Source organism: Cucurbita pepo, chromosome LG09 (assembly GCF_002806865.2).
Source record: "Cucurbita pepo subsp. pepo cultivar mu-cu-16 chromosome LG09, ASM280686v2, whole genome shotgun sequence".
Taxonomy (NCBI): domain Eukaryota; kingdom Viridiplantae; phylum Streptophyta; class Magnoliopsida; order Cucurbitales; family Cucurbitaceae; genus Cucurbita; species Cucurbita pepo.
This window is the reverse complement of record NC_036646.1, coordinates 1,881,609-1,906,533: the sequence shown is the minus strand read 5'-3', so window position 1 is coordinate 1,906,533 and position 24,925 is coordinate 1,881,609. Positions and strand designations below refer to the sequence as shown.

At 38.0% G+C, this 24,925-nt stretch overlaps 3 protein-coding genes and 1 long non-coding RNA gene across 7 annotated transcripts; 2 read left to right on the top strand and 2 right to left on the bottom strand.

Annotated features, from left to right (window-relative positions):
- Window positions 1-21: 21 nt before the first annotated feature.
- On the bottom strand, window positions 22-3,315 carry LOC111801477. Of its 2 annotated transcripts, XR_002816144.1 has the most exons (7): window positions 2,683-3,315; window positions 2,394-2,599; window positions 1,338-1,626; window positions 1,177-1,262; window positions 1,005-1,096; window positions 311-848; window positions 27-101 (listed from the first exon to the last, which is right to left on the bottom strand). XR_002816144.1 is itself a non-coding variant. In XM_023685488.1 (6 exons), the coding sequence occupies exons 1-6, from the start codon at window positions 2,992-2,994 to the stop codon at window positions 601-603; spliced, it is 1,233 nt and encodes a 410-aa protein (XP_023541256.1). In that variant the 5' UTR covers window positions 2,995-3,315; the 3' UTR covers window positions 22-600. The 2 variants fall into 2 exon arrangements, 1 of the variants encoding a protein (XP_023541256.1); XM_023685488.1 differs by having other exon boundaries at window positions 22-848.
- Window positions 3,316-4,373: 1,058 nt separating this feature from the next.
- Window positions 4,374-8,092, bottom strand: LOC111801449. 2 transcript variants are annotated; one of them, XR_002816140.1, is made up of 3 exons: window positions 8,018-8,092; window positions 5,265-6,257; window positions 4,374-4,434 (listed from the first exon to the last, which is right to left on the bottom strand). It is a non-coding gene; the product is annotated as an uncharacterized LOC111801449 (long non-coding RNA). The 2 variants fall into 2 exon arrangements; XR_002816141.1 differs by having other exon boundaries at window positions 7,993-8,086.
- A 1,689-nt stretch (window positions 8,093-9,781) lies between these two features.
- LOC111802015 (LEAF RUST 10 DISEASE-RESISTANCE LOCUS RECEPTOR-LIKE PROTEIN KINASE-like 1.2) lies at window positions 9,782-15,226 on the top strand. Of its 2 annotated transcripts, none has more exons than XM_023686274.1 (4): window positions 9,782-10,485; window positions 13,247-13,279; window positions 13,603-13,851; window positions 13,961-15,226. In XM_023686274.1, the coding sequence occupies exons 1-4, from the start codon at window positions 9,912-9,914 to the stop codon at window positions 14,938-14,940; spliced, it is 1,836 nt and encodes a 611-aa protein (XP_023542042.1). In that variant the 5' UTR covers window positions 9,782-9,911; the 3' UTR covers window positions 14,941-15,226. The 2 variants fall into 2 exon arrangements, with proteins under 2 accessions (XP_023542042.1, XP_023542041.1); XM_023686273.1 differs by lacking the exon at window positions 9,782-10,485 and adding an exon at window positions 11,751-12,988.
- A 2,896-nt stretch (window positions 15,227-18,122) lies between these two features.
- LOC111802307 (probable protein phosphatase 2C 15) lies at window positions 18,123-23,697 on the top strand. The gene is made up of 8 exons (XM_023686617.1): window positions 18,123-18,923; window positions 19,941-20,112; window positions 20,222-20,375; window positions 20,453-20,516; window positions 20,612-20,719; window positions 20,806-20,931; window positions 22,019-22,248; window positions 23,215-23,697. The coding sequence occupies exons 1-8, from the start codon at window positions 18,708-18,710 to the stop codon at window positions 23,438-23,440; spliced, it is 1,296 nt and encodes a 431-aa protein (XP_023542385.1). The 5' UTR covers window positions 18,123-18,707; the 3' UTR covers window positions 23,441-23,697.
- The last annotated feature ends 1,228 nt before the right edge of the window (window positions 23,698-24,925 follow it).

The window sequence follows — 24,925 nt, the reverse complement described above, 5'->3', positions numbered from 1 at the left end:
AAACTAAGCCAAGAACAGATAGATACTCAAGTTCAGGGCGTATTCTACGCTTTCCATATACATTTCTAATCGTTATAATCTGTTCATGGTCAAGGAAACTCCTGCAGTACAGTTCAATGCCTGAATAAAACCAGTGAGGTGCTAAATCCTCTTAAGTAACATTACATTCTAACAAAATTAGGACCGTCAGTCGGAGGGATTAAGGAAGGCCTGATTTCTCAAATGATGGCTCTTCTATGGATACATAAACTAAAAGGTGAAAGCAAAGAAGAACACATGCTTATTGGATACATGTCGAACCAGCATCTACCTTGCTAAACCAGCGAGTCTTACAGCTATGTTCTCTTCTTACATCTTTAGACTTCACTTTCTATCGGTCTTTGTTAATACATCAGGCACGGCACACCAACAACCAACTAAAGCTTCAGTATTTTGCAACCTATCACATTCCTTAACCTTCCTTCAATCCCCCACCTTGACGAAAGCAAACGAGTGTACCACTCCTTCAACAGGCATACAGCTTAATCCAACTAATTACGGGGTTCTTTTGTAGGGCCACGACTTGTCGACTTTCGTTTTCTAGTTTGTAAGAGTATCGTATCAGTAAGGTGCTAAATCTCGTCGGCTGAAGAATACGAAATCTGGGTGATTGACCTGGAGTTCTCTTAACCACTTATCAGCTTCCCGCGAGAGCTTGTTTGCCAATTGATGCTCAACTCCACCATTTCGCATCCACAATGATGACCCTTTAAACTTGTATGAAGCAAGTCCAAAAATTCTTAAAGGAACTTTTTTGGCATCCGTCTTACAAGGATATGCCACAAATGGCAATTGAGGGCTTTGAAGGCCTAAAAAATATGAAGAAAATGAATTTTCATGCTCTTCTCAGATATATAATGTACATCGAATCTCACACGATATTAAACGTTAAAATATTCTAAATGACATGACAGAATCCCAAAATGAACTTAAACATTGGTTAAACTGGCAAGAAATTGAATTACCTCCCATTGTAGTATGTAGAGAATGGTATGTGAGAAAGCAAGCATCAAGATCCTTTAATGTTTGCCCAGTTGGTATCCTGTAAATTGGGTACCTACAACAAGTTTTGGTTTTGAAGCAATTAGTCACATGGATATTACAGAGAATTCAAAGAAATGTGAAGATTCTGATTACCATGCCACAGATATCCAACTACATGGTAGTAGGTCACAGCTTCTCAATGTTTTCAGCTGAGGGAAACGAGAGGCAAGGTCCGATATCTGTATGCAAAAAAACAAAGAAAAATGAGAAGCTGTAAACCCGAATATATTCTCAAAACCCGGAAAACTACTTGCCTTGTCTGCCAAAGGTTCGCGTGAATACGGTAGGTCTCTTTCAAGATACTCAAATAGAAGGCAACCTTGAGAATTGCAAGATTCAGCCTCATCGCTGGAGCAGTCCTCGAGACGTCCCAAATGCTGGTCCCTCAAAGACAATCTATCCATTCTAAGAGGAGCTGTGATAGACGGATCATTATGGTGGGGTGGTTCTCTACAGTGTTTTATTCTTCTCTTTGTTTCAGAATCACTACTACCATCACTACTTGAATCTCTGTAGTCACTATCAGTTTCCTCACCCCATTGCCTTCCAAACAACCAAAGCTTATGCATCAGTATCACAAAAAACAAACGTAAGAATATGATAGAATTCACAATCAAATTCATGAAACTCGAGAACAATATAACGTCCCATCAAAGCACACAAATTCTTTTTTCTTAATGATGTCATACTACTACATTCAAAGCGTAAGAATATGATCAACCAAAAAAGTGAAACGACTCCTGCTACAAGAAATGGAAATCAAATTCTAGAACATTGATCCAAACGAGTCTACCCTTCAGTGTTTACCCTGTGCTCTATTTTCCTGAATGAAAACCTCTCACGCCATACTTAGTAACACAAAATGACATTCAGATTCTCAAACTCTAAAACGCACTCGATCCCGCCATTAATCAAGATGACATTAACTAAGCAATCAAAAGTTGGTTAAACTTTAAAAACAGTTTTGCAACATAGAAAGGAGGAATTTTGTCTCGAAACAAGGATCGGTAGAAGAAAAGCATTCTTCGCGAACTACGAATTGGCATTATGGTCCATAGGATAAATCCACAAAATTTAGGGACAAAATATAAACAGAACATCAAATCACTCGAGGAAAAAAATTACCCTTCCACCAAACCACAAACCTAAACCTCAGTACCCCTCATAAAGTAAAACAGAATCAGAACCAAAAATTGCAAATTCCTGAGTTGAGAAGCTGCATGCTAAAATATGCACCAATGAATGGATTAAAGAGAACAACATTTCATAGAAGGTAATCTGCATGACCTCAATTCCAGCATATTGAATACCTTGGCTTTGTAGACGATTCCGTGCCATACAATTGTATGCCAGACAAATACGGGACATAATACTGAACCACACCATCAGTGTTATTCAATAACAGAGGCACTCCAGCGCCATAAGCGCTCCACTCCTTGAAAGTTTCCCACAAATCACCAAGCACAAAGTAAGGCTGCCTCTCCGAATCGCTCGTCTTCCAACCTCTCAACGCACTCTGCAAGCAACAAAACACAAGTCAGCTGAATTCCAGAAATGAAATCGAATTAAAGTTAAACATTGCTCTAAACCCACTCAAACCTTAGAGAGAAACTGAGCAGGCACAGAAGGAGTAACCGACTGCAAGAAGCGCTCGAGATTACTTAACGGAGAAACAGCCGGCTGGGGAACTGGTTTAGTAGCTTCATCAGAGACGACACGGTCCCCAGCCTCTGTAATCGGATACTGCACGGAAACATCCTTAACCGCGCAAGATGGAGTAGCTGAAGCGTGTTCTTGAGGTCTACAGAGCCTATCATTTTGACGGCTGAGAAGGCCCTTCCTGGCTCTCGATGAATCGTAAAACCGGTCCTCACCTCTAACGCAACCAAACCGAACACCTGCTCCTAACATCTCGACAGTCTACCACCAACTAAGGAACACTAGTCTGCAAGTTGCAAGAACAATCCCTAACCAAAGTCAACGACGACGACGACGACGGCGACGAAGCGGAAGTGGAAGAGAAATGGCGGTGCGATCTGATAATCTGAAATCCAGACAGCAGAAACAGCAATTGTCAGATCTTTCCGGGGAAATCAGATCGCGGATGAGGAATTTCGAGAGAGAAGAGAATCAGTAGAGCTTTGAATAACACGAAGTCGAATGGAATGGGAGGAAATCAAAGCGGCTCGACGAAAAACCGATTAGGATTAAGAATGAGGGAGATTTTTTTTTTTTTCTTTTTTCTTTTTTTTTTTTCTTTTTTAGAATAAAGAAATTATTATTTTTTAATTAAAATAAATTTTTAAAAATTGAAAAATTAAAAAATTAAATAAGAAAATTAGTGTTTACTATTTAAGAGCTAATAAAATTCAGATCCCAAATTTGAAATTACAATTAATTCACAATTTTTTAAAAATATAATTAAGTAATGAACAAAATTCCTTTAATAAAACTATCATTCAATTTGCACTTTTTTTCTATAAAAAAATATCCCTAAACGTTTAAAAAAGCTTTCAAAAAAAGTTTTTAAAATATATGCAATAATTTATTTCAAATATATATTTTTAACTGTTTTTTTTTTTAAAAAAATCACTATAAAACTTTTTTTTTTATTTCAAACTTTTGTAAAAACTATTAAAAAAAACATTTAAACTTTTTTTAAAATAAAAAAATTACTTAAATTTCATATATGGACGGCTTTTAAAAAAAGGTGAAGAGTATTAATAAAAAAATTTAAAGGTTAAAGAGAACTTTTAAAACCCTAAAGTTTCCGTCCAAAATTAATAGTAAGAGTATTTTTTATTTTTAAAATTTAAATGTGGAGTATTTTTATTAATTTATTGTATAATAATAATAATAATAATAATAATAATAATAATAATAATAATAATAATAATAATGTAATTTTCAATATTTAGAAGTAGAGGGCGAGCTCCCGCCACACGAAATTCCGAAAATTAACGTTTTGTCTTTGTTTAGGGGCAAAACTGTGAAATTGAGAAAATGTAGGGACGAAAAAGAAAAAGTCTGACGCGGAGGAGATCCGGAGCTGTGGTTAGGTAAGGAGAGTTTATTTACGGGGCATCTCGCAATCGCAACTGGAATGTGGACCCCTTTGAATGGACCATTTTGTGCCACGTGTACGGTCCGATAAAATCGAACACTACCAACTAAATATATATATATATATATATATATATTCTTTTTTTTTTTTTTTTTTAATTACAAATTTTTCACCTTCAAGAAACAAGTGTCAACGAGGACGTTGGCCCCAAAGGAGTGGATAGTGAGATCCCACGTCAGTTGGAGAAGGAAACAAAACATTCTTTATTGAGATGTGAAAACTTCTACCTAACAGACTTGAAAGGAAAAGCACAAAAAGAACGATATCAGCTAGCAATAGACTTAGACAATCACACGAAAAAGCACAAAAAGAACAATATCTACTAGCAATAGACTTAGACAATCATAAGGAAAAGCACAAAAAGAACAATATCTGTTAGCAATAGACTTAGACAATCACAAACTCAAAACTTTGAGGAGAAGCCGAAAAAGAAAAATTCAAAAAAGACAATATCTATCAGCAATGACCCATGGCTTGGCTGGGTAACTCAATGGATAAGATGATTATTATTATTATGATTCAGCTATCTGCCCTGTCCCAAAATTGGGTCATAAATGCACTCCAAAGAATAAATAAGATGATTATAATTCTGATTCAGCTATCTACTCTATCCTAAGACTGAGTCATAAACGCACAACCAAGAACAAAATAATATAAAGGAAGAACATATTACACGTTATGGTGCACTAAATAATTAATTTCGAGTTAATATCCTACCAAAGAAACAAAAATTGTATTAAAAAAAGAAATAAATGTTACTTAGGAAGTGAAATAATGGAAGAGAGAGAATGAAACCCATGATGTGTTAAAGAGAAAAACCTGAAAAAGAAGCAAAAGAACAAAGAACATGAAACTTTACCTAAATTACACGAAGAGTCTGCAAATTGCAATAAGTGGGCTCCCTGTTAAGACAATAAGACAATTATTGTGGACAAAATCATGTGGATGAAAACAACCAGCAAAGGATTCTCCTTCACATATATGGTTTTTGAGCGTTGAAAAATGCAGCAGCCAAAAGTTTATCAGTGCCTCCAAGTTAGCTAATGGTTTTGTTNACCTAACAGACTTGAAAGGAAAAGCACAAAAAGAACGATATCAGCTAGCAATAGACTTAGACAATCACACGAAAAAGCACAAAAAGAACAATATCTACTAGCAATAGACTTAGACAATCATAAGGAAAAGCACAAAAAGAACAATATCTGTTAGCAATAGACTTAGACAATCACAAACTCAAAACTTTGAGGAGAAGCCGAAAAAGAAAAATTCAAAAAAGACAATATCTATCAGCAATGACCCATGGCTTGGCTGGGTAACTCAATGGATAAGATGATTATTATTATTATGATTCAGCTATCTGCCCTGTCCCAAAATTGGGTCATAAATGCACTCCAAAGAATAAATAAGATGATTATAATTCTGATTCAGCTATCTACTCTATCCTAAGACTGAGTCATAAACGCACAACCAAGAACAAAATAATATAAAGGAAGAACATATTACACGTTATGGTGCACTAAATAATTAATTTCGAGTTAATATCCTACCAAAGAAACAAAAATTGTATTAAAAAAAGAAATAAATGTTACTTAGGAAGTGAAATAATGGAAGAGAGAGAATGAAACCCATGATGTGTTAAAGAGAAAAACCTGAAAAAGAAGCAAAAGAACAAAGAACATGAAACTTTACCTAAATTACACGAAGAGTCTGCAAATTGCAATAAGTGGGCTCCCTGTTAAGACAATAAGACAATTATTGTGGACAAAATCATGTGGATGAAAACAACCAGCAAAGGATTCTCCTTCACATATATGGTTTTTGAGCGTTGAAAAATGCAGCAGCCAAAAGTTTATCAGTGCCTCCAAGTTAGCTAATGGTTTTGTTGAAACTATGGACGGAAGAGCAAGTTATATAGAGATTCAAATGAAACAAAATGAAAGCAGATGCAAAGGAGAAGTACTAAGAGGTGCCCGGAAACAAAACTTTTGATTGTTGTTATCTTTGTCGATGTGAAAGGTTCCCTAATCTTGTCTTGAGGAGTAGTTCGAGTCTAAAAATAGAAGATTGTGAGATCCCACGTTGGTTGGAGATGAGAACAAAATATTACTTATAAAAGTGTAAAAACTTCTCTCTAACAGACACATTGTGATACGTAACGGGCCAAAGTTGACAATACCTACTAGTAGTGGGCTTGGGCTGTTACAAATGGTATTAGAGCCGGACATTGAGTGGTGTGCCAGTGAGGACGCTAGTCCTCAAAGGGGTGGATTGTGAGGTTCCACATCGGTTGGAGAGGGGAGTGAAGCATTCCTTAGGATGTGGAAACCTCTCACTAGTAGAGGCATTTTAAAGCTTTAAAAGCAAGCCCTTGAAGGGAAAGCCTAAACAGGACAATATCTACTAACAGTGAGCTTGGACTGTTACAAATAGTATCAGAGTCATGCACCAAGCGGTGTGCCAGCGAGGTTTCTAAACCGCTAACAAATATTGCTTTCTTTGGGCTTTCCCTTCCAGACTTTCTCTCAAGGTTTTTAAGACACTGGCCCTCAAAGGGGTGGATTATGAGGTCTCACATCGATTGGAGAGGGGAATGAAGCATTCCTTAGGATGTGGAAACCTCTCGCTAGTAGACGCGTTTTAAAGAGAAGGACTAAGATTTAAAGATATAACTAGATTCCCCTTACATAATGCTCCTGTTGAAACGAAAAAAAGAGTTGAAGCTGACAGTCCTTACTCAACTATAAGAGCAAGCCCTTGAAGGGAAAGCCTAAACATGACAATATATACTAACAGTGGGCTTGGACTGTTACAAATGGTTTCAGAGTCAAGCACCAAGCGGTGTGCCAGCGAAGTTTCTAAACCGCTAACAGATATTGCTTTCTTTGGGCTTTCCCTTCCAAACTTTCTCTCAAGGTTTTTAAGACACTGACCCTCAATGGGTGGATTGTGAGGTCCCACATTGGTTGGAGAGGGGAATGAAGCATTCCTTAGGATATGGAAACCTCTCACTAGTAGACCCGTTTTAAAGCTTTAAGAGCAAGCCCTTGAAGGGAAAGCCTAAACAAGACAATATCTACTGGCGGTGGACTTGGACTGTTACAAATGGTATCAGAGTTAGACACCAAGCGGTGTGCCAGCATTGCTTTCTTTGGGCTTTCCCTTTCAAACTTCCTCTCAAGGTTTTTAAGACGCATCTACTAGGGAGAACTTTCCACACCCTTACAAAGAAGACTCGTTTCTCTCTCCAACCAATGTGGGATCTCACCTAAAGACTTTGATGTTAATCCAACCAGATAAACACATGCACAAGGACCTTCAATTACTCTACATGTCCCTTACTTCCACCACAGTGTAAATGGAAAATGGCACAAACAATTAGTGGAAATAGATATCCATAAAAAGAAACCCCCACACTGTGTGGATAACGATTGGCTCCATAAACGTCAACCACCAACAAAATCTGGAGCTTATCAGTAAGAAAGAAGTCAAATATGAACTACTAGTCATTTCTCTAGGTTGAAAAGAAAAAATGTAACGCAATTTTTCAAAAATCCATGGTTCTTGGAGATTAAATCATCGAACAAACAGTCTCATCCAACAATATATATGATCCAAAGATTTCAGACTCAAGAATTAGGGCAAATACTGCACGAATTAACAAAAAAAAAAACAGAATCCACAATGCTATTCCAGATTAGAAGTAAAACCGAATCGATCAAACTCGGGAATGATGCATACAAATACAGAAATGAGTTCATTTCATCAAACATGGAAAGATCCATTACCAGAGAGGGAAGATAAATTACAGACCTCATGATTCGAGGGGCGCGAAGTAGGAGATTTTCGGTAGCCCTTGAATCCGAAGAAACTCGTTGTATATAAATAATAATTATTAAAAAAAAAAAAAAAGGTGAAATTAAAGTGTAATTTTTAATCATTTAAATTTAAGTGTAATTTAAAAAATAAAAATAATATAAATTAATAATGGAGGGTTGGAAATATGTGGTGTTTGAATTGTGAATACGGAGACGACACGTCGATACTCTCTATTATACAGTCAACCATTTGACTTTTTTAACTCCATATAACCAAGTTGAATTTTTAAATTTTCTTTATTTTTTTCATTATTATTTTCTAAATTCCATTTCTATATTTTAATATCAAATAAATAATATGACTCATTAAATGCTCCAAATTAATTCTTTATTTGTTATTTTGAAATATATCATACAAAATTAACTAAACGGGCTATAATTTTAATAGCGGAAATCTCTTCCTAATTTTAGATACTTTTAAGCGAGCACATCGTAGATATACCAAATTTATTCCCTAATTTTTTTACCCACGACATCATCGATGAAATCGTGTTTACATAACAGGAATGTCCAACTGAGTTTTTGCCTTCAGTTTGTCATGTTGTTACGATGTAACGTGCAGTCATCCCAAGACAATAGGACGTAGCATAAGTCTCCTTGTTTCCCCTCCCAACAAGTCCATGGTAGGTTTCGAGTCGGGAATAGAGTCATGGCTTATTTGACGTTACAATTCATTCATTTTTAAAGTTGTTCACTAAAGGTGGCATGGGACGTCTATCGACAACACGAGTCTAACATCCAAGAGCGAATCAACAACTTATCTATATAAAATAAAATAATAAAAAAACTCTTATTTTTTCAGTCTGTCGGTATTAAACTTTTATCGAACTAGTAAGAATGTGTTCTCAAAAGGGCAGGAAACCGAGTACTTGTAATTTAGACTATAATTTTAAAACATATTAAATACCAAATAAAAAATTTTACAATTAAACTTGTAATTTAATTTAAAAAAAAAAAAAAAAACATGTACATTCTAAGTCAAATGTCAAAACTAACCGGAACAAAAAAGTCAACGCACAGTGTGGAGTTTGAAAAACATGTAAGGTGCAGTCGTCTCACGACAATATGATGTATAGCATAGGGCTCCCTGTTTCCCCTCCCAACAAGTCCTTGATAGATTCTCGAGTCGGGAATAGAGCTATAGTTTATTCGACGCTATATTACAATTCATTCATTTTCAAAGCTGTTCACTAAAGGTGGCATGGGACATCTATCAACAGCACGAGCCTGACATCCAAGGGGGAATCAACTACCACTCATCTAAAAATAACTTTTTTTTTTCTTCAGTTTATCGGTATTAAACTTTTACCAAATTAATAAGAACATGCACTCAAAAGGGCACGAAACTCGTCTAAGATATTGTGCACCGACGTTTAAATACATCTAATAGAGCACACGAATTCCATTCGTAAACAATAGATCCAGTTATATTCTATATTTTTCAATTTTGTGTCTATTAAATTTATAAATTTAAAAACAAAAAAAAAATTGAATTTAGACAAGAATTTTAAAACATATTAAACACAAACAATTAAACTTGTAATTTAATATAAAAAAAAACATGTAAATTCTAAGTGAAAGGTCAAAACTAACAGGAACAAAAAAAAAAAAAGTCAACGTAAGTGTTGGGTTTGAAAAACCAGCCAATTCAACGGTCTATGATTTCCGACAACTAATTTAGACCGACACGCGCAGCCCACACAGAGTTCTTCAGCTCCACCGATATTCACACCCCAAAAAGCAGCCTCCTCCAAGTGGGAGCCAATCCCAATTCATAAACCCACACCTTTTCTCTCTGTTTCTCTCTGTTTCTCTCTGTTTCTCTCTAAATGGTGTTAAATATCTCCATTTTCATTTTAATTTCCATCTTCCTCCCGCCGGCGACACCCTCCGCCGCCGTAGACCGCCGCTTCGAGGCCTGCCGTCGACCAATGTCCTGCGACGACGGCCAGACAATTCAGTACCCATTTCACATCGAACATCGCCAACAGAAATTCTGTGGATACCCAGGATTCAAGCTAAAATGCCACCAAAACGGCCACCCAATCCTCCATCTCTCCGGCAGGGATCTCGTCGTCCGGAGTATTTCATACGAAACTCACTCTCTCCGACTCTCCGACGACGCGGTTTTGACGGCCTCTGAGTGTCGTCTTTTGATTGGCAACCTCTCTCTGTTTAACGAACCATTCCATCTCGCCGATGGCCAGGGAGAGATTTGTAGCAGCGACGAAAGGCGGCGTGCGGCGGAGAGAAATGGGTTGGTGATGAAATGGACGGCGGGAGAGTGTAGCTTCTGCAACAAGAGTGGTGGGTTTTGTGGGTTTGATTATTCGACGCATTTTTTCAAGTGTTATTGTCCTGATCGGCCCCATGCTCTTCGCTGTAATCCGCCATCGCCGCCGGGTGAGTTCCTTTTTTTCTTCTCCGCCACCGCATTCTCTCTGCCATGGATTTGAACCTTATTTTATTTTAATTTAATTCTTTCTTGATTGGATGAACTAAGGCTCGAATCCCACTTCAAATTCGTTGATGAATTGAGAGTTTTTGATTTACATTGGGATTACGCTGAAAAGTTAATACATTTTTTTGCTTTTTTTTTAAAAAAAATAAAAAGAGATGCTTTTACGTTTTTGGGTCAAATAATCATTACTTTGCCACTAATAGCATGGATGGGGCCGGGGGCAAATATGGAAAGTTACATTAGATTCGATTATCGGGTTGTTTTTATTTTTTTAATAAAATGTAGTGTTGGATGGTGAACCTTATTTTTGACCTGTAACCGATTAACCGAGCTAAATTTTTCATTTTCTAAAAATTTAACCAAACCCAGATCGAAAAATATCTAACCCTAGTAATTCGTGTTATCGAGACCATAAGATTATCTGAACATCCCTAGTAATTAGATCTGCCAACTTAGAGTTGAGCAGCGAAGTCCAAATAACTTTTCGTGTTTGAGTCAATACTTCACGGCACATTGGTCAAATGGCTCGAACTCATTGACTTACTACTAAAGTTTTCACATTTATCGAAAGATTTTTTTTTTTGTTTTATTCTATTTGTCTTATTTTACAATCTTCTTTTTCGGGTATTTTGATATATTTAAAATATTTATAATTTTTTATTTATTACTATTTTCGAGAATTATCTATCCACGTCCATATATATATATATATATTTATCCGATTTATTTTACATGAAAATATTATTTAATGATTATATTAAAAAAATTTATTGTAAAGTTTTGAATTTAGAGAACAAAATATTTTATTTATTGTTTATTATATTATTTTTCAAAGAAGAAAAATAAAACAAATTTTATTATTATTATTTGATTTCAAACCAAAATTTATTAACAAGAAACAAAATCGAATTATAAATTTATAATTTGAAAAATAAATCTAATTGGAATATTATTTATTTAAAAATAAAGAAGAAGAAAAAAAAAAAAAAAAAAAAAAAGCGGGAACTTATGAGTCTTTCATCTGTAGAGCGGCCGTGAAATCCGCGGTTGTCTTCTTTCCTGATCTCCGGCGAAGAGACGGGAGAGAATTCGATCGCTTCTCTGTGAAACTCGAGCAGTTTCTTCGACGGCCATGATCATGAGAGCTGTGAGTGTTCAACGTTTTCTTCTTCAACAACTCAACGCTCTGATTTTCCACTGGTTATGTTCTTTCCATTCATATTCTTGTGTTCTGGTAATTTATAATTCGCTATTTCGTAATGTGCGAAAGATTCAGTCGTAGACGTGTACTGTTCGTCCTCTGTTTTCCACAACTAACTTCTGACTTTTTTGTGCAATCGGTTCGTCTCGGGCGAAGACTTCTGACTAGATTGAGATAGAGATAGCGATTTTTAGGGTTTGGTTAACCTTATGCCACGACTGACGAAATCCTCGTTTAATTATCGCCTCTGTTTTGAATGTTCAAACGAGAGATTATGAACAGTCAAAGAGTCAAGTCTATGTAACGACTGGTCAATTGGGGGAAGTTTTGGATCTCTACAATTTCATTGTAAATTTCTTGAGGATGTCCCCACCTTTTTTTTTATTCTTTTTCTCTCGGTGTGTTTCTTGGAAACTTCCATATCTGGATTTGATCACCACTTGGTTTTGGGAGGAGTTCAACGTGGAAAACCTAGAAACCATAAACAATTCGGAGAGGTAGATTTGGAGATCGAGGTGGGTTTTCTGGTAGTGTGAATATGGAATTTCATATGGGGTTGTTCTGTTCTTTCATTTTGTCCTTTGTTCTTTCTCATCTAGTAGCACATCCTTTGGCTCGGAATGATACTAGTTTCGTTCGTCCAGATTGCCCGCCCTTCGATTGTGGAAATTTTGGCTTCTTAGGATTCCCTTTTAACAACGAAACGCTTACTGATTGCGGATTATACACAGTTAGAAACTGCTCAGGAGAGCCAAAAATCCAGCTGAAACGTGAACGAGATGTATGGTTCGATGTTGTTAGCATATCTCAGGCTAATGTCATCCATATCAATGACACAGAACTTCAAAAGCAAATAAACTCTCGCAATTGTTCAATTCTGGACGATCTGTCTCTTCCGACGTCTCCTTCATTTTCTTTATCCACAAACAATAATATTACCTTATCCAATTGCACAGATAATCCTGGAGGTGATTTTCCTCTTTTCATCAGTAAATTTAGCTGCCCTGGTATTTATTCAATCCTCAACTCTGATACTCCTCCAAACTGTTCCACTTCCAATTCTAGATTTTTAGTTCCAGTTCTCCCGGTTGGTCCCAATAATTCTGTTCTTGAGTTTACTGCTGATTTCCAACTGCGAGTGACCGTATCTAGTATATGTTATGACTGTTTCCGTGAAGGAGGCCAATGCTCGATTACCAATGAAAAATTTGTGTGTAAGGATGGAAAACGAGAAGCAAGCAAAGGTATTGAATTTTATGTAAAAGTCCAGTAAACTGTTCTTGGATTGTTTGGATTAGGCTTTGCAATTTATTTATTAGTTACAATTTCCTTGTTTTTACTGCGTTTTTCCTACTGGAAATGGGCATTATTGGTTTTTCAGATGGGTTTTTGAAGTCTGTTCTTGTGCATGATCTGTGTTTCGAAGAACAGAAGCTGGGTTATTCTACAATGAATGGTTATGAGTTTGAATCTAACACAATTCTTTTTCATTGCTATTGCAGATAAAAGTAGAATGAGCTTGTGGATAGGACTAGGTGGGGCAACTTTCTTTGAGAAATTGTAATTCTCGTCTTAAATTTTCTTTAAGCTGATATCATCTCGACACTGTATGTAATACGATGCAACTGCTATTCGAGATCTCTCTTCAATATTATGTAAAAAAATTTCCTTCTCAGATGAAATGCATCTATGCACGTGAAATGATGAGAATCTCATGGGAAGCCTATCAAATTATACGTAAAAATTGACTTCTTACTAAAATGGACGAGCTAACTTCATTCGTCCTTGTTACGTTTTAGCTGTTCGTCATAACTGAAGAAAATTCTGACCACTGTTCCCACCTCCCTTTTGTCTACAGGTGTTGGAGTCCTAGGTGTAAATCTGCTTATGCTATTATTTGCTCTTTGGTACTGCAAAAAAAGGCGTGCTGCTCCAACAATGCTAACAAGGAATATATCTTGTGAACCCTACTCAAAATTCGACCTGGAAGATGGTGGCGTGTGCTTTGAAGTTCCTGTTTTCTCATATGGCGAACTCGAAATGGCCACTAACAAATTTGATCGTGATAAAGAACTTGGAGATGGTGGTTTTGGAACCGTATACCATGGTAACAGAAACACTTCTTTTTACTCACTTTTGTTGAATTGCGTTTTAAGTAGCATATGGAAAACTTCCATTAGAAACTTGTCTATAACCTTGATTTTTCATCTAACTAGGGAAACTCCTTGATGGCCGGGAAGTTGCCGTGAAGCGCTTATATCAACATAACTATAGACGAGTAGAGCAATTCATGAATGAGGTTAAAATTCTCACCCGCCTTCGCCATAAAAATCTGGTCTCCCTTTATGGATGCACTTCAAAACGCAGTCGTGAACTTCTTCTTGTTTATGAATTTGTCGCAAATGGTACTGTTGCTGATCATCTTCATGGCGAACAAGCAAGTTTTAGCTTGCTCACATGGCCTATTCGGATGACCATTGCTATTGAAACAGCAAGTGCTCTAGTTTATCTCCACGCTTCTGATATCATTCATCGTGATGTGAAGACTACTAACATTCTCTTGGACAGTAATTTTTCCGTCAAAGTCGCTGATTTTGGTCTCTCTAGACTATTCCCAAACGACGTTAGTCATGTCTCGACTGCTCCTCAAGGCACCCCTGGTTACGTTGATCCTGAGTATTATCAGTGTTATCAGCTTACAACCAAGAGCGATGTTTATAGTTTTGGTGTCGTCTTAATCGAGCTTATATCGTCAATGCCAGCTGTTGATATAACAAGGCATCGGCACGAGATTAATTTGTCTAACTTAGCCGTGGACAAAATTTTAAGACAGGAAATTGATGAGCTGATTGATCCATGCCTCGGGTATCAATCAGACGAAAAGGTTCGACGCATGATATTGGCAGTGGCTTGGCTAGCTTTTCTATGTCTGCAGCAAGACAAGGAAAGGAGACCAACAATGGAAGAAGCGCTGGAAACTTTAAAGAGGATTGAGAGTGGGGAAGAAAACGAGAATTTGCAGGATAATAGTGCACTGTCGAAGAGCTATGATCCAGCTCCTTCTCCAGAGTATGATGAAGTTGAATTGTTGAAGAATAAGAGGCAGCAGCTGTTGTCCCCTACTTCTGTTGCTGATAAATGGATCAGCTCAACCTCATTTGTTAGTGCTTCTACTTCTCTATCATCTATTTCCTAATTCTTTGCCTTCTCTTTCCTTTTGTTTTAGTTTAATGATAGAAATTTAGATTATGATAATGTTAGGGAGAAATACAATACATATTTGGCTCCCTCTGGAAAACAAAACATAATAATGTTGCATGTATATCTGTGAATCAATTTTGGCAACTATATACAAGGTAGGGAATGTACATTTACATATAAGAACTATTGAGAAATCGTTCAGCTGTACAAACAAAGATTATACTCTCATTTCTTCTTCTTGAATTGAATATGGGCCAAACTTAGGCTTGGATTTTGTTAGAGCCTGGAAAGCCCGATGATAAGATTAGAGCATTGACCTGAATTTTTGTGTCTTCATTGAATGGAAAAGAAGTCTGCAGTGGTCAGAGGTTTATTGGTTGTTTATGCTTTTCAATTTTATTATTTTAGTACTTTTTTTTTTTATCTTTTATGTGTGTTCTATTCTGTCCTTTTAGATTTGGATCTAACTTTATTATATATTTTGTTTTTCAACTTGATAAATATATTGTGGGAAAGTAATCTCTATGCTTGCTTACAGGCTTACCTTTTGAAACATTATAGATAGATAGGAAGAATGAAAATGTTTCTTCTACTTGTATTCAATTATGAAAATAGGGATATAGGAATGGAGACTTTAACAACCTGAACTCACTGATAGTAGATATTGTTCACTTTGGCCCATTATGTATCGTCATCAACCTCCCAGTTTTTAAACTTGTCTATTAAGGAGAGGTTTTCACACCCTTATAAGGAATACTTCATTCTCCTCTCTAATCAATGTGGAATCTCACAATCTACCCACTTTGGGGTCTAGCGTACTTGACACATTGTCTGGTGTCTAGCTCTGATACTATTTGTAATAGCCCAAGCCCATTGTTGGTGAATATTGTCTGTTTTGACTTGTAACTTCATCCTCATCTTCAACTAATGTGGAATCTCACAATCCACCCATCTTGGGGATCTAGCGTCCTCATTGGCATATTGCCCGGTGTCTAGTTCTGATAGCATTTGTAACAGCTCAAGCCTACTGTTAGTAAATATTGTCTGTTTTGGCCCATTACATATCATCGTCAGCCTCACAGTTTTAAAATGCGTCTACTAGGAAAATGGTTCTTCACTCTTATAAGGAAGGTTTTATTCTTCTCTCCAACCGATGTGAGATTTCACATAGACTTCAATTGTACGTAACTGAATCAAATCTTTTATCTCTAGATCGAAAATATGTTACTTATGTTAGTTGTATAATAGTGTGTGAAGGGTCAAGTAGTCCAAGGATAATGAAGGAGAAGATAAATGAAAGGCCAAAATGCAGCTGGTGGTAGAGGAGTGATGGTGACATGCACTTTGATTTGGTCACTATATGTCCTTTTCCCACATCAACTCCCAACCCTCATCCACATATTTCATTTTCCTTTTTAGGTCAATTACAGGTCAACCGGTTGAATTGTCAAGTTGTTCGTTTTATAAGTCACAATCCATTAATAACATAAAAGATTTTAACCCGACCCAATTTTACTATCATACAAACACCCTTACGATTAATTAATCGCCACGTCATATTAACTCATCTAAAATATTATATGTAAAGTCACATTGGATACCTTAGCAATAATATAAAACGGAAATAAAAACCCGTAATTAGGGAGGAAATTTGGATCTAAATGACTCAATTATTAAGCTAAGTAATAGACCATCACATGCTAATCTACTTAATTAGTGAAAATTTTATATTATTCAATCCAATTTTTAATTTTACTTAATTCCAAATAAAAGTAAAATAAGTCATCCACGTGCTAATCACGCCTTTTAACTTCTCGCAATTTGTGACTTTAATTAATCAAAAGCTTAACCTCTTTTTTTCTCTTACCTATTTAATTACTGTCATTATTGTCTACTTAATTTGACTCCATTCGACACATCTTTTAAGTCCATGTCAATTAAATGGTCGAGTTGCTTAGATACTCACACTGTTGTATGAAACATGTTCTTATGTTCAATTAGATGAGAAGATGACCTAGGTCTTGACCCGCTTTGTATTGAGTTTGTTAGACTGATTAGACTTGCTACCTCCTCAACTCGACAAGCTCCACGAGCCTCATCGTGGGCTATAGGTCTCTAATCCCATTCATAACAATATCTCTTATTTTCTTAAGGTTCGTCTCGAATTTATCTGTCTACTAAAGCGTTCGATACAAGAATCTAGTCTTAGATCCTTATCAGTTTTGTAGTCGAAATAATGAATAAAAATGTCGAATTGCCCTACAAAGGAGATAGTCACACTCGTGTAGGGGATGTACCAAACATGTTCTTACGCTAACGTCAACGATTAGACTAAGTGTTGTGTTAAGAATAATATAAGCCGAGTTATGTTTTAAGCTGTGAGGTCCCATATCGGTTAGAGACAAAAACGACACATTTCTTATAAGGGTGTGTAAATCTCTCCCTAATTAACACGTAACCTTAAAAGGAAAGTCCAAAAAGAATAATATCTCTTAGCAGCGAGCTTACTCTACGAGCCGTGTCGTCAGGTGTGGGCTACAAGTCTCTAATCCTACTCAACAATATCTCTAAATTCTTAAGGTTGAAGGTTGAATTAAATAATAATAAATAAATAAAAATGGTAACTAAAATTAATAATGATTAATAAAAAAATATTAAACTAATAATGTTGTTTAGAGGCACGTGCCTGTGAAGTGCTTGAGATTTCCACATCATTGTCGTGCGATTACAGAAAAACATGCGAACTTTTTTCTCACACGTGTCAGCTTTTTTACTTATTTATTTAAAATTATTATTATTAAAAAAAACTGTACCCATGCAAAACCTTTTTCTCAAGCCTTTCCAAACAATTAAATTTAATTATTAAAAATAAATAATAATAATAATAATAATAATAATAATAAAATTAAAATTACATAAATATTAAATTAATAAAGGGTCATCATTCCACCAACTATTCCTACCCCCACTCCACGTGCAAAAGGCAATGAGCTCAGATACCAAAATTAATATATATATATATTTGTAAATTCGTAATTTTCAATCCAATAATTAAAAAAAACCAAACAAAAGATTTTAAGGATATTTGTTTTTATTAAATCAAATGATTGAACAAATATGTTCATCAACATTATAATTTGAGTATTGATTTTCATTCAATCTCTGTGTTCTAATCCAAATTGAGATTGAAATCATTGAAATTTTTAATTGGGTATTTGGATTTCACTATTTGCAACTGTTCTTCCAATCGGTTATTTGTTACTTTAATTTGTTGGATGAGAAAAAGGGTATTCGAAGCGAAACTAACTTTTGGATGAGAGAGAATTCTTCTATTGCTTTTACAGCAAAGCCACTTTCTCCCTCACTTTCCCAGAAAACCCATTTTAAGCACCTGAAAATCCCCAAGTTTCATAGATTTCAAGGGTTGATTTGGTGTTTAGGGACGGAATTTGGAGGAATCTGAACTGGGTTTTGTTCATAAATCTTGATTGTTTTGTGGGTATCTCTTCAATTTTTGAACAATTTCGTGGTTTCCCTTTTGGGTTTTCTTTGTCTTAACCAGATCTGTTCTTGATCTTCACGCGACACGCCGCAAGACATTCTTCTTGTTCTTGTCTGGTTGGATCTGATCTTTGTCGTCTGCTTGTTTAAGTAATTTCTAGTGAAATCTGCACTTGGGTTTTCTTTGGAGTGTGGATTGTTTTGAAATCTTACGCCCTGAGAGCTGAGGCCTGAGGGCGTGAGTTTTTCTTTGGTGTTTTAATGGCTTCCAGAGAAGGGAGGCGTCGCCATCATCATCATAATCTGGTGCCTCTTGCTGCTTTGATCAGTAAAGAGGTGAGGAATGAGAGATTGGAGAAGCCGACTATAAGATATGGGAGTGCTGCGCAGTCTAGGAAGGGGGAGGATTATTTTCTTATGAAAACTGATTGTCAGCGAGTACCTGGGAACCCTTCATCCACTTTTTCTGTATTTGCTGTAAGTTCTTTCTCTGTTCTTCTTGTTTTTTATGAGTTTGATTTCGTGAAAGTCCTTGTGTCTCTGTTTATTTGTTCATCCATTGTCTTGTAACATGAACTTGAGGCTTGTTTACTGTCTGGATTGCTCTGTTTTCTTTGTGATTGAGGGGTCTTTTACTGAATTTCAAGTGTTTCATTAGATTTTGCAAATGGGTTCTGGAGATTTCCTCTGTTCCAATTGGTTGTAGTTGATCGAAACTGTAATGGTCCGAGTCCACCGCTAGTAGATGTTGTTCTCTTTGGATTTTCCCTTTCGGGCTTCCCTTTAAGGTTCTTATAACGTATCTGCTAGGGAGAGGTTTTTACACTCTTATAAAGAATGCTTCGTTCTCCTCCTCCAACCGATGTGGGATCTCACAATCCACCCCCTTCGGGGGCTAGAGTCCTTGCTGGCAAATCGCCTCGTGTCCACCTACCTTCGGGGTTCTGCTCCTCGTTAGCACTCGGTGTTTGGCTCTAATACCATTTGTAACGGCCCAAGCCCACCGCTAGTAGATATTGTTCTCTTTGGATTCTTCCTTTTGGGCTTCCCATCAAGGTTTTTAAAACGCGTCTGCTAGGGAGAGGTTTACACACCCTTATAAAGAATGCTTCGTTCTCCTCCTCAACCGATGTGGGATCTCACAATCCACTCCCTTCAGGGCCCACCATCCTTGCTGACATACCGCCTCGTGTCCACCCCCTTCGGGGTTTAGCTTCCTTGCTAGCACCTGGTGTCTGGCTCTGATACCATATGTAACGGCCCAAGCTCACCACTAGACGATATTGTCCTCTTTGAACTTTCCCTTTTGGGTTTCCTCGCAAGGTTTTTAAAACGCGTATGCTAGGGAGAGGTTTAAACACCCTTATAAAGAATCTTTCGTTCTCCTCCCCAACCGATGTGGGATTTCATAGAAACCTTTTCAAATCAGCCTTTCTGATGGATGTTGATGTGTAGTTTTTCATGTTGATCACTATATGCTTCTACTTCCTTCAGATATTTGATGGACACAATGGAAATGCTGCTGCAATTTTCACCAGGGAACATTTGTTGAGCCATGTCTTAGGTGCGCTTCCTCGTGGCCTCGGGCAGGAGGAGTGGCTTCAAGCTCTACCTCGAGCTTTGGTTGCTGGATTTGTGAAGACAGACAAGGAGTTTCAAAGCCGAGGTGCGGGAATTGTTCGCTGGCCTGCCTCGACGATAGTTTATTCTCTTTCTCAATGGCCTGCAGTCTGATCCGAACTCGTTCTTTGATGCTCATTTTGAATGTTTAACAGGTGAAACTTCTGGAACTACAGCTACGTTTGTAATCATCGATGGATGGACAGTGACAGTAGCGTCGGTTGGAGACTCTCGATGTGTTTTAGATACTCAGGGTGGTGCTGTCTCTGCGTTAACGATCGATCATAGACTTGAAGATAATGTTGAAGAGTATGTTTCCTTTTTCCATCCAATGCTGTCGTTTTTGCATCGTGCTAACTGGCTAAGTGATTTTGGTGTCGATGCAGGCGAGAACGTGTGACTGCCAGCGGTGGCGAAATCGGAAGATTAAGCATTGTTGGTGGTGCTGAGGTGAAGCAAGTTCTTAACTGTTGGACACATAAAAGCATTGTATTAGTTTAAAGACTTGTTGAATTTCCCTTTGTGTATTTGCTTCGATGTTACAGATCGGTCCGCTCCGGTGTTGGCCTGGAGGTTTATGCCTTTCTCGATCGATCGGAGACCGGGACGTTGGAGAGTTTATAGTTCCGATTCCATTTGTTAAACAAGTAAAGGTATTGACATAATTCTGATTTGTAACATAGCCAATCAATCTTGTATATGTAACGTTTCTAAAATACTTGTTTGGTCTAATCTAAAGTTATCTAATGCTGGTGGGAGGCTTATAATTGCTTCGGATGGCATCTGGGACGCCCTATCATCGGATATGGCTGCAAAGTCCTGCCGTGGACTACCGGCCGAGCTCGCTGCTAGGCAAGTCGTGAAGGTAATTTAAGTGACCTTGATGTCGGATTTTCACTTTCCAGCATCTTTTTTGTGAGAACCCATGTTGATTGGAGTGGAGAACGAAACATTCCTTATAATGGTGTGAAAATCTCTCCCTAACAGATGCACTTTAAAACTGTGAGGCTGACGGTGATATGTAACGGGCCAAAACAGACAATATCTGTTAGCGGTGTATTTGGGCTGTTACAAATGGTATTAGTGCCAGTCACTGGGTGGTGTGCCAGCAAGGACGTTGGGCCCCAAGAGGGTGGATTGTGAGATCCCATATCAGTTGGAGAGGAGAACGAAGCATTCCTTATAAGGGTGTGGAAATCTCTCCCTAACAGATGTGTTTGTTACAAATGGTATCAGAGTCAGTCACTGGACGGTGTGCTAGCGAGGACGTTGGGCCCCCAAGTGAGATGGATTGTGAGATCCCACATCGGTTGGAGAAGAGAACGAAGCATTCCTTATAAGGGTGTGGAAACCTCTTCCTAACAGACGTGTGTTTAAAATCGTGAGGCTGATGGCGATACGTAATGGGCCAAAACGGACAATATCTGGTAGCGGTGGGCTTGGACTGTTACAAATGGTATCAGCGCTAGACACCAAGCGGTGTGCCAGCGAGGACGCTGGCCCCAAGGGGGGTGGATTGTGAGATCCCACATCGGTTGGAGAAGAGAACGAAGCATTCCTTATAAGGGTGTGGAAACCTCTTCCTAACAGACGTGTGTTTAAAATCGTGAGGCTGATGGCGATACGTAATGGGCCAAAACGGACAATATCTGGTAGCGGTGGGCTTGGACTGTTACAAATGGTATCAGCGCTAGACACCAAGCGGTGTGCCAGCGAGGACGCTGGCCCCAAGGGGGGTGGATTGTGAGATCCCACATCGGTTGGAGAGGAGAACAAAACATTCCTTATAAGGGTGTGAAAACCTCTCCCTAGTAGACTCGTTTTAAAACCGTGAGACTGATGGCGATACGTAACGGGCCAAAGCGAACAATATCTATTAGCAGTGGATTTGGGTGTTACATTTTCTTGTCGTATTCAATCGTTTTGAAGTTTGATTTCCATGATCTGTTCAGGAAACGTTAAGAACAAGAGGGTTGAAAGATGATACAACCTGCATAGTTGTAGACATAATCCCTCCTGATAACTCAGCTCAGTCTTCTCCTCCTCCAAAGAAACAAAGCGTTCTGAAATCTCTATTGTTCAGGAAAAAGTCTCACAGTTCTAATAAGTTATCGAAGAAACTATCAGCTATCGGTCTCGTGGAAGAACTATTTGAAGACGGCTCCGCCATGCTGGCCGACAGGTTCGTCTTTCCTCTCTTGCTTGTGATTATTTACATCGACGACAATGTCCTAGATCTAGCGGTTCGATTAACAGATCGTTATAACTTGTTTGGTTAGATATCGTTTAGTTAGAAAGATCAGGTGGTGAGTGATATCACCTCCTCTTCGAGGCTCAGCCTCCTCTCTGGGACATCGTTCGGTGTCTGGCTCTGATACCATTTGTAATAGTCTAAGCCCACCTCTAGCAGATATTGTCTTCTTTGAATTTTCCCTCAAGGTTTTTAAAACGTGTCTGCTAGGAAGAGGTTTTCACACCCTTGTAAAGAATATTTTGTTCTCCTCCCCAACTGATGTGGGATCTCACAATTCACCCTCCTTTGAGCTTTAGCGTCCTTGTTGGCACACCACCTCGTGTCCACCCCCCTTCGAGGCTTAGCCTCCTCTTTGGGACGTTGCTCGGTGTCTGGCTCTGATACCATTTGTAACAGCCTAAGCTCACCTCTAGCAGATATTGTCCTCTTTGGGGTTTCCCTCAAGGTTTTTAAACCGCATTGACTAGGAAGAGGTTTTCACACCCTTATAAAGAATATTTCGTTCTCCTCCCCAACTGATGTGAGATTTCACAATCCACCTCCCTTTGAGGTCTAGCGTCCTTGCTAGCACACTGCCTCATGTCCCCCCCTTCGAGGCTTAGCCTCCTCTCTGGGACGTTGCTCGGTGTCTGGCTCTGATACCATTTGTAACAGCCTAAGCCCACCTCTAGTAGATATTGTCCTCTTTGGGGTTTCTCTCAAGATTTTTAAAACGCGTATGCTAGGGAGAAGTTTCCACACACTTATAAAGAATGCTTCATTCTCCTTTCCAACCGACGTGGGATCTCACAAGAACCTGCGTCTGTGTCTACATCTACATCGATGACAATGTCCTAGATCTAGCGGTTGTTTGGCTTGATATGGTTTAGTTAGAAAGATGAGGTGTTGTTGCAGGCTTGGAAGTGTAGAGTTGAGCGGATCAAGACATGGCACACCCAGCCTATTCACTTGTGCTATATGTCAAGTGGATCTTGCACCCAGTGAGGGCATCTCTGTTCATGCTGGCTCCATCTTCTCCACCAGTTCAAAGCCATGGCAAGGCCCTTTCCTCTGCGCCGATTGTCGAAACAAGAAGGACGCCATGGAAGGAAAACGTCCGAGTGGGGTGCGAGTGGCGTAGATTGATCACTTCATTGATTCTTTCTCTACTTTGGATCTATCTAGCTCGACCGGGCGAGTAGGTTGTTAAAGATATAGTATGCAAAGCAAGATGCTTAATAAGGAGTAGTACCCATTAAAGTAAGTAAATAGCTAATGTTATTGAAGGCTAAGCTAATGTTACAATGAGACTTTCACTAATTCATAATTTTAAAATTGTCTGTATATTACAAACCTCTCTCTTTTTGTATTGAATGATTCTAAGTTTTATTTATTTAATGCGCTATGTTTTTGTTCGTAAATTTGCAAATTGGGACGTGAAGCTATCAGGACTTGATCAACTTGAGAACTCGAATTAGCTCCACCCGAATTATAAGAGCTGGGTAGGATTGTTTTTTTAGGACCCGATTCGATATGGGTTCAATGTGCAAAGAATCGAGTCAATCCGACCCAACTCGAGAGAGGTCACCCAAACTTCTTGGCCCAACTCGAGCACTTCCATGGTTGTACACCTCATTGCGTCTCTCGTCTCCCTCTCCCATCAATGTCATACACCTAGACTACCGTGCCACTGTCAACTCGCGTTGCATTTGTGGTATGATATTGTCCACTTTAAGCATGAGTTCTCGTGCCCTGTGACTCACTCCCAACAATCATCAACCGTTCTTCCCATAAACCTCCCATTCTTGAGCCTCGACCCACTGTTAACTCTTCAACTCTCATTCTTCTTCTTCTTTTTCGAGTTTTGTTCTTGGTTCTTCAACCTCGACCCTTGGTGCCTCTTTTATTAATTTTAGAAGCTCCCGAACGTTAAATACTTTTTCGATTATTTCATATATTTATCCACACTTTTGGGGCGTTTTTCAACACAATTTTAACCTCTTTTTTTAAAAAAATATTTATTAATTAATTTAATATTTAATATTTATCATCCAATTAGCTTCCAAAAAGTTCCATAAAGTTGAACCGATTAAGTTGGTGATGCTGATTGCTTTGACTTAGCTTTATTGAATTTATGCTTAAAAAATGCTTTAGGGTTTTAATTAAACTAATCCAAGTAGGTTAAGAGTTGTTCGTATTTAAATATTGAACGTTAGCTAAATAAATAAAGGGGAATGAAGAAAAATAACGTGTTATAATAACCCAAGTCCACCGCTAGCAAATATGTCTAATTTAGCCCATCGGCTCACTGTTTTAAAACACGTATACTAGGAAGATGTTTCCACACCCTTATAATGAATGTTTCGTTCCTCTCTCCAACCGATCTGAGATTTCACAATTCACTCATTTAGGGGTCAGAATGTCTGGTGTCTGACTCTGATACCATTCATAAAAGTCAAAGTTCACCACTAGCAGATATTGTCCACTTTGGTCCCAAAGCTCAAGTCCACCACTAGCAGATATTGTCCACTTTGGTCTAAAAGCTCAAGTCCACCACTAGCAGGTATTGTCCACCTTAGTCTAAAAGCTCAAGTCCACCTCTAGCAAATGTTATCCACTTTGGTAA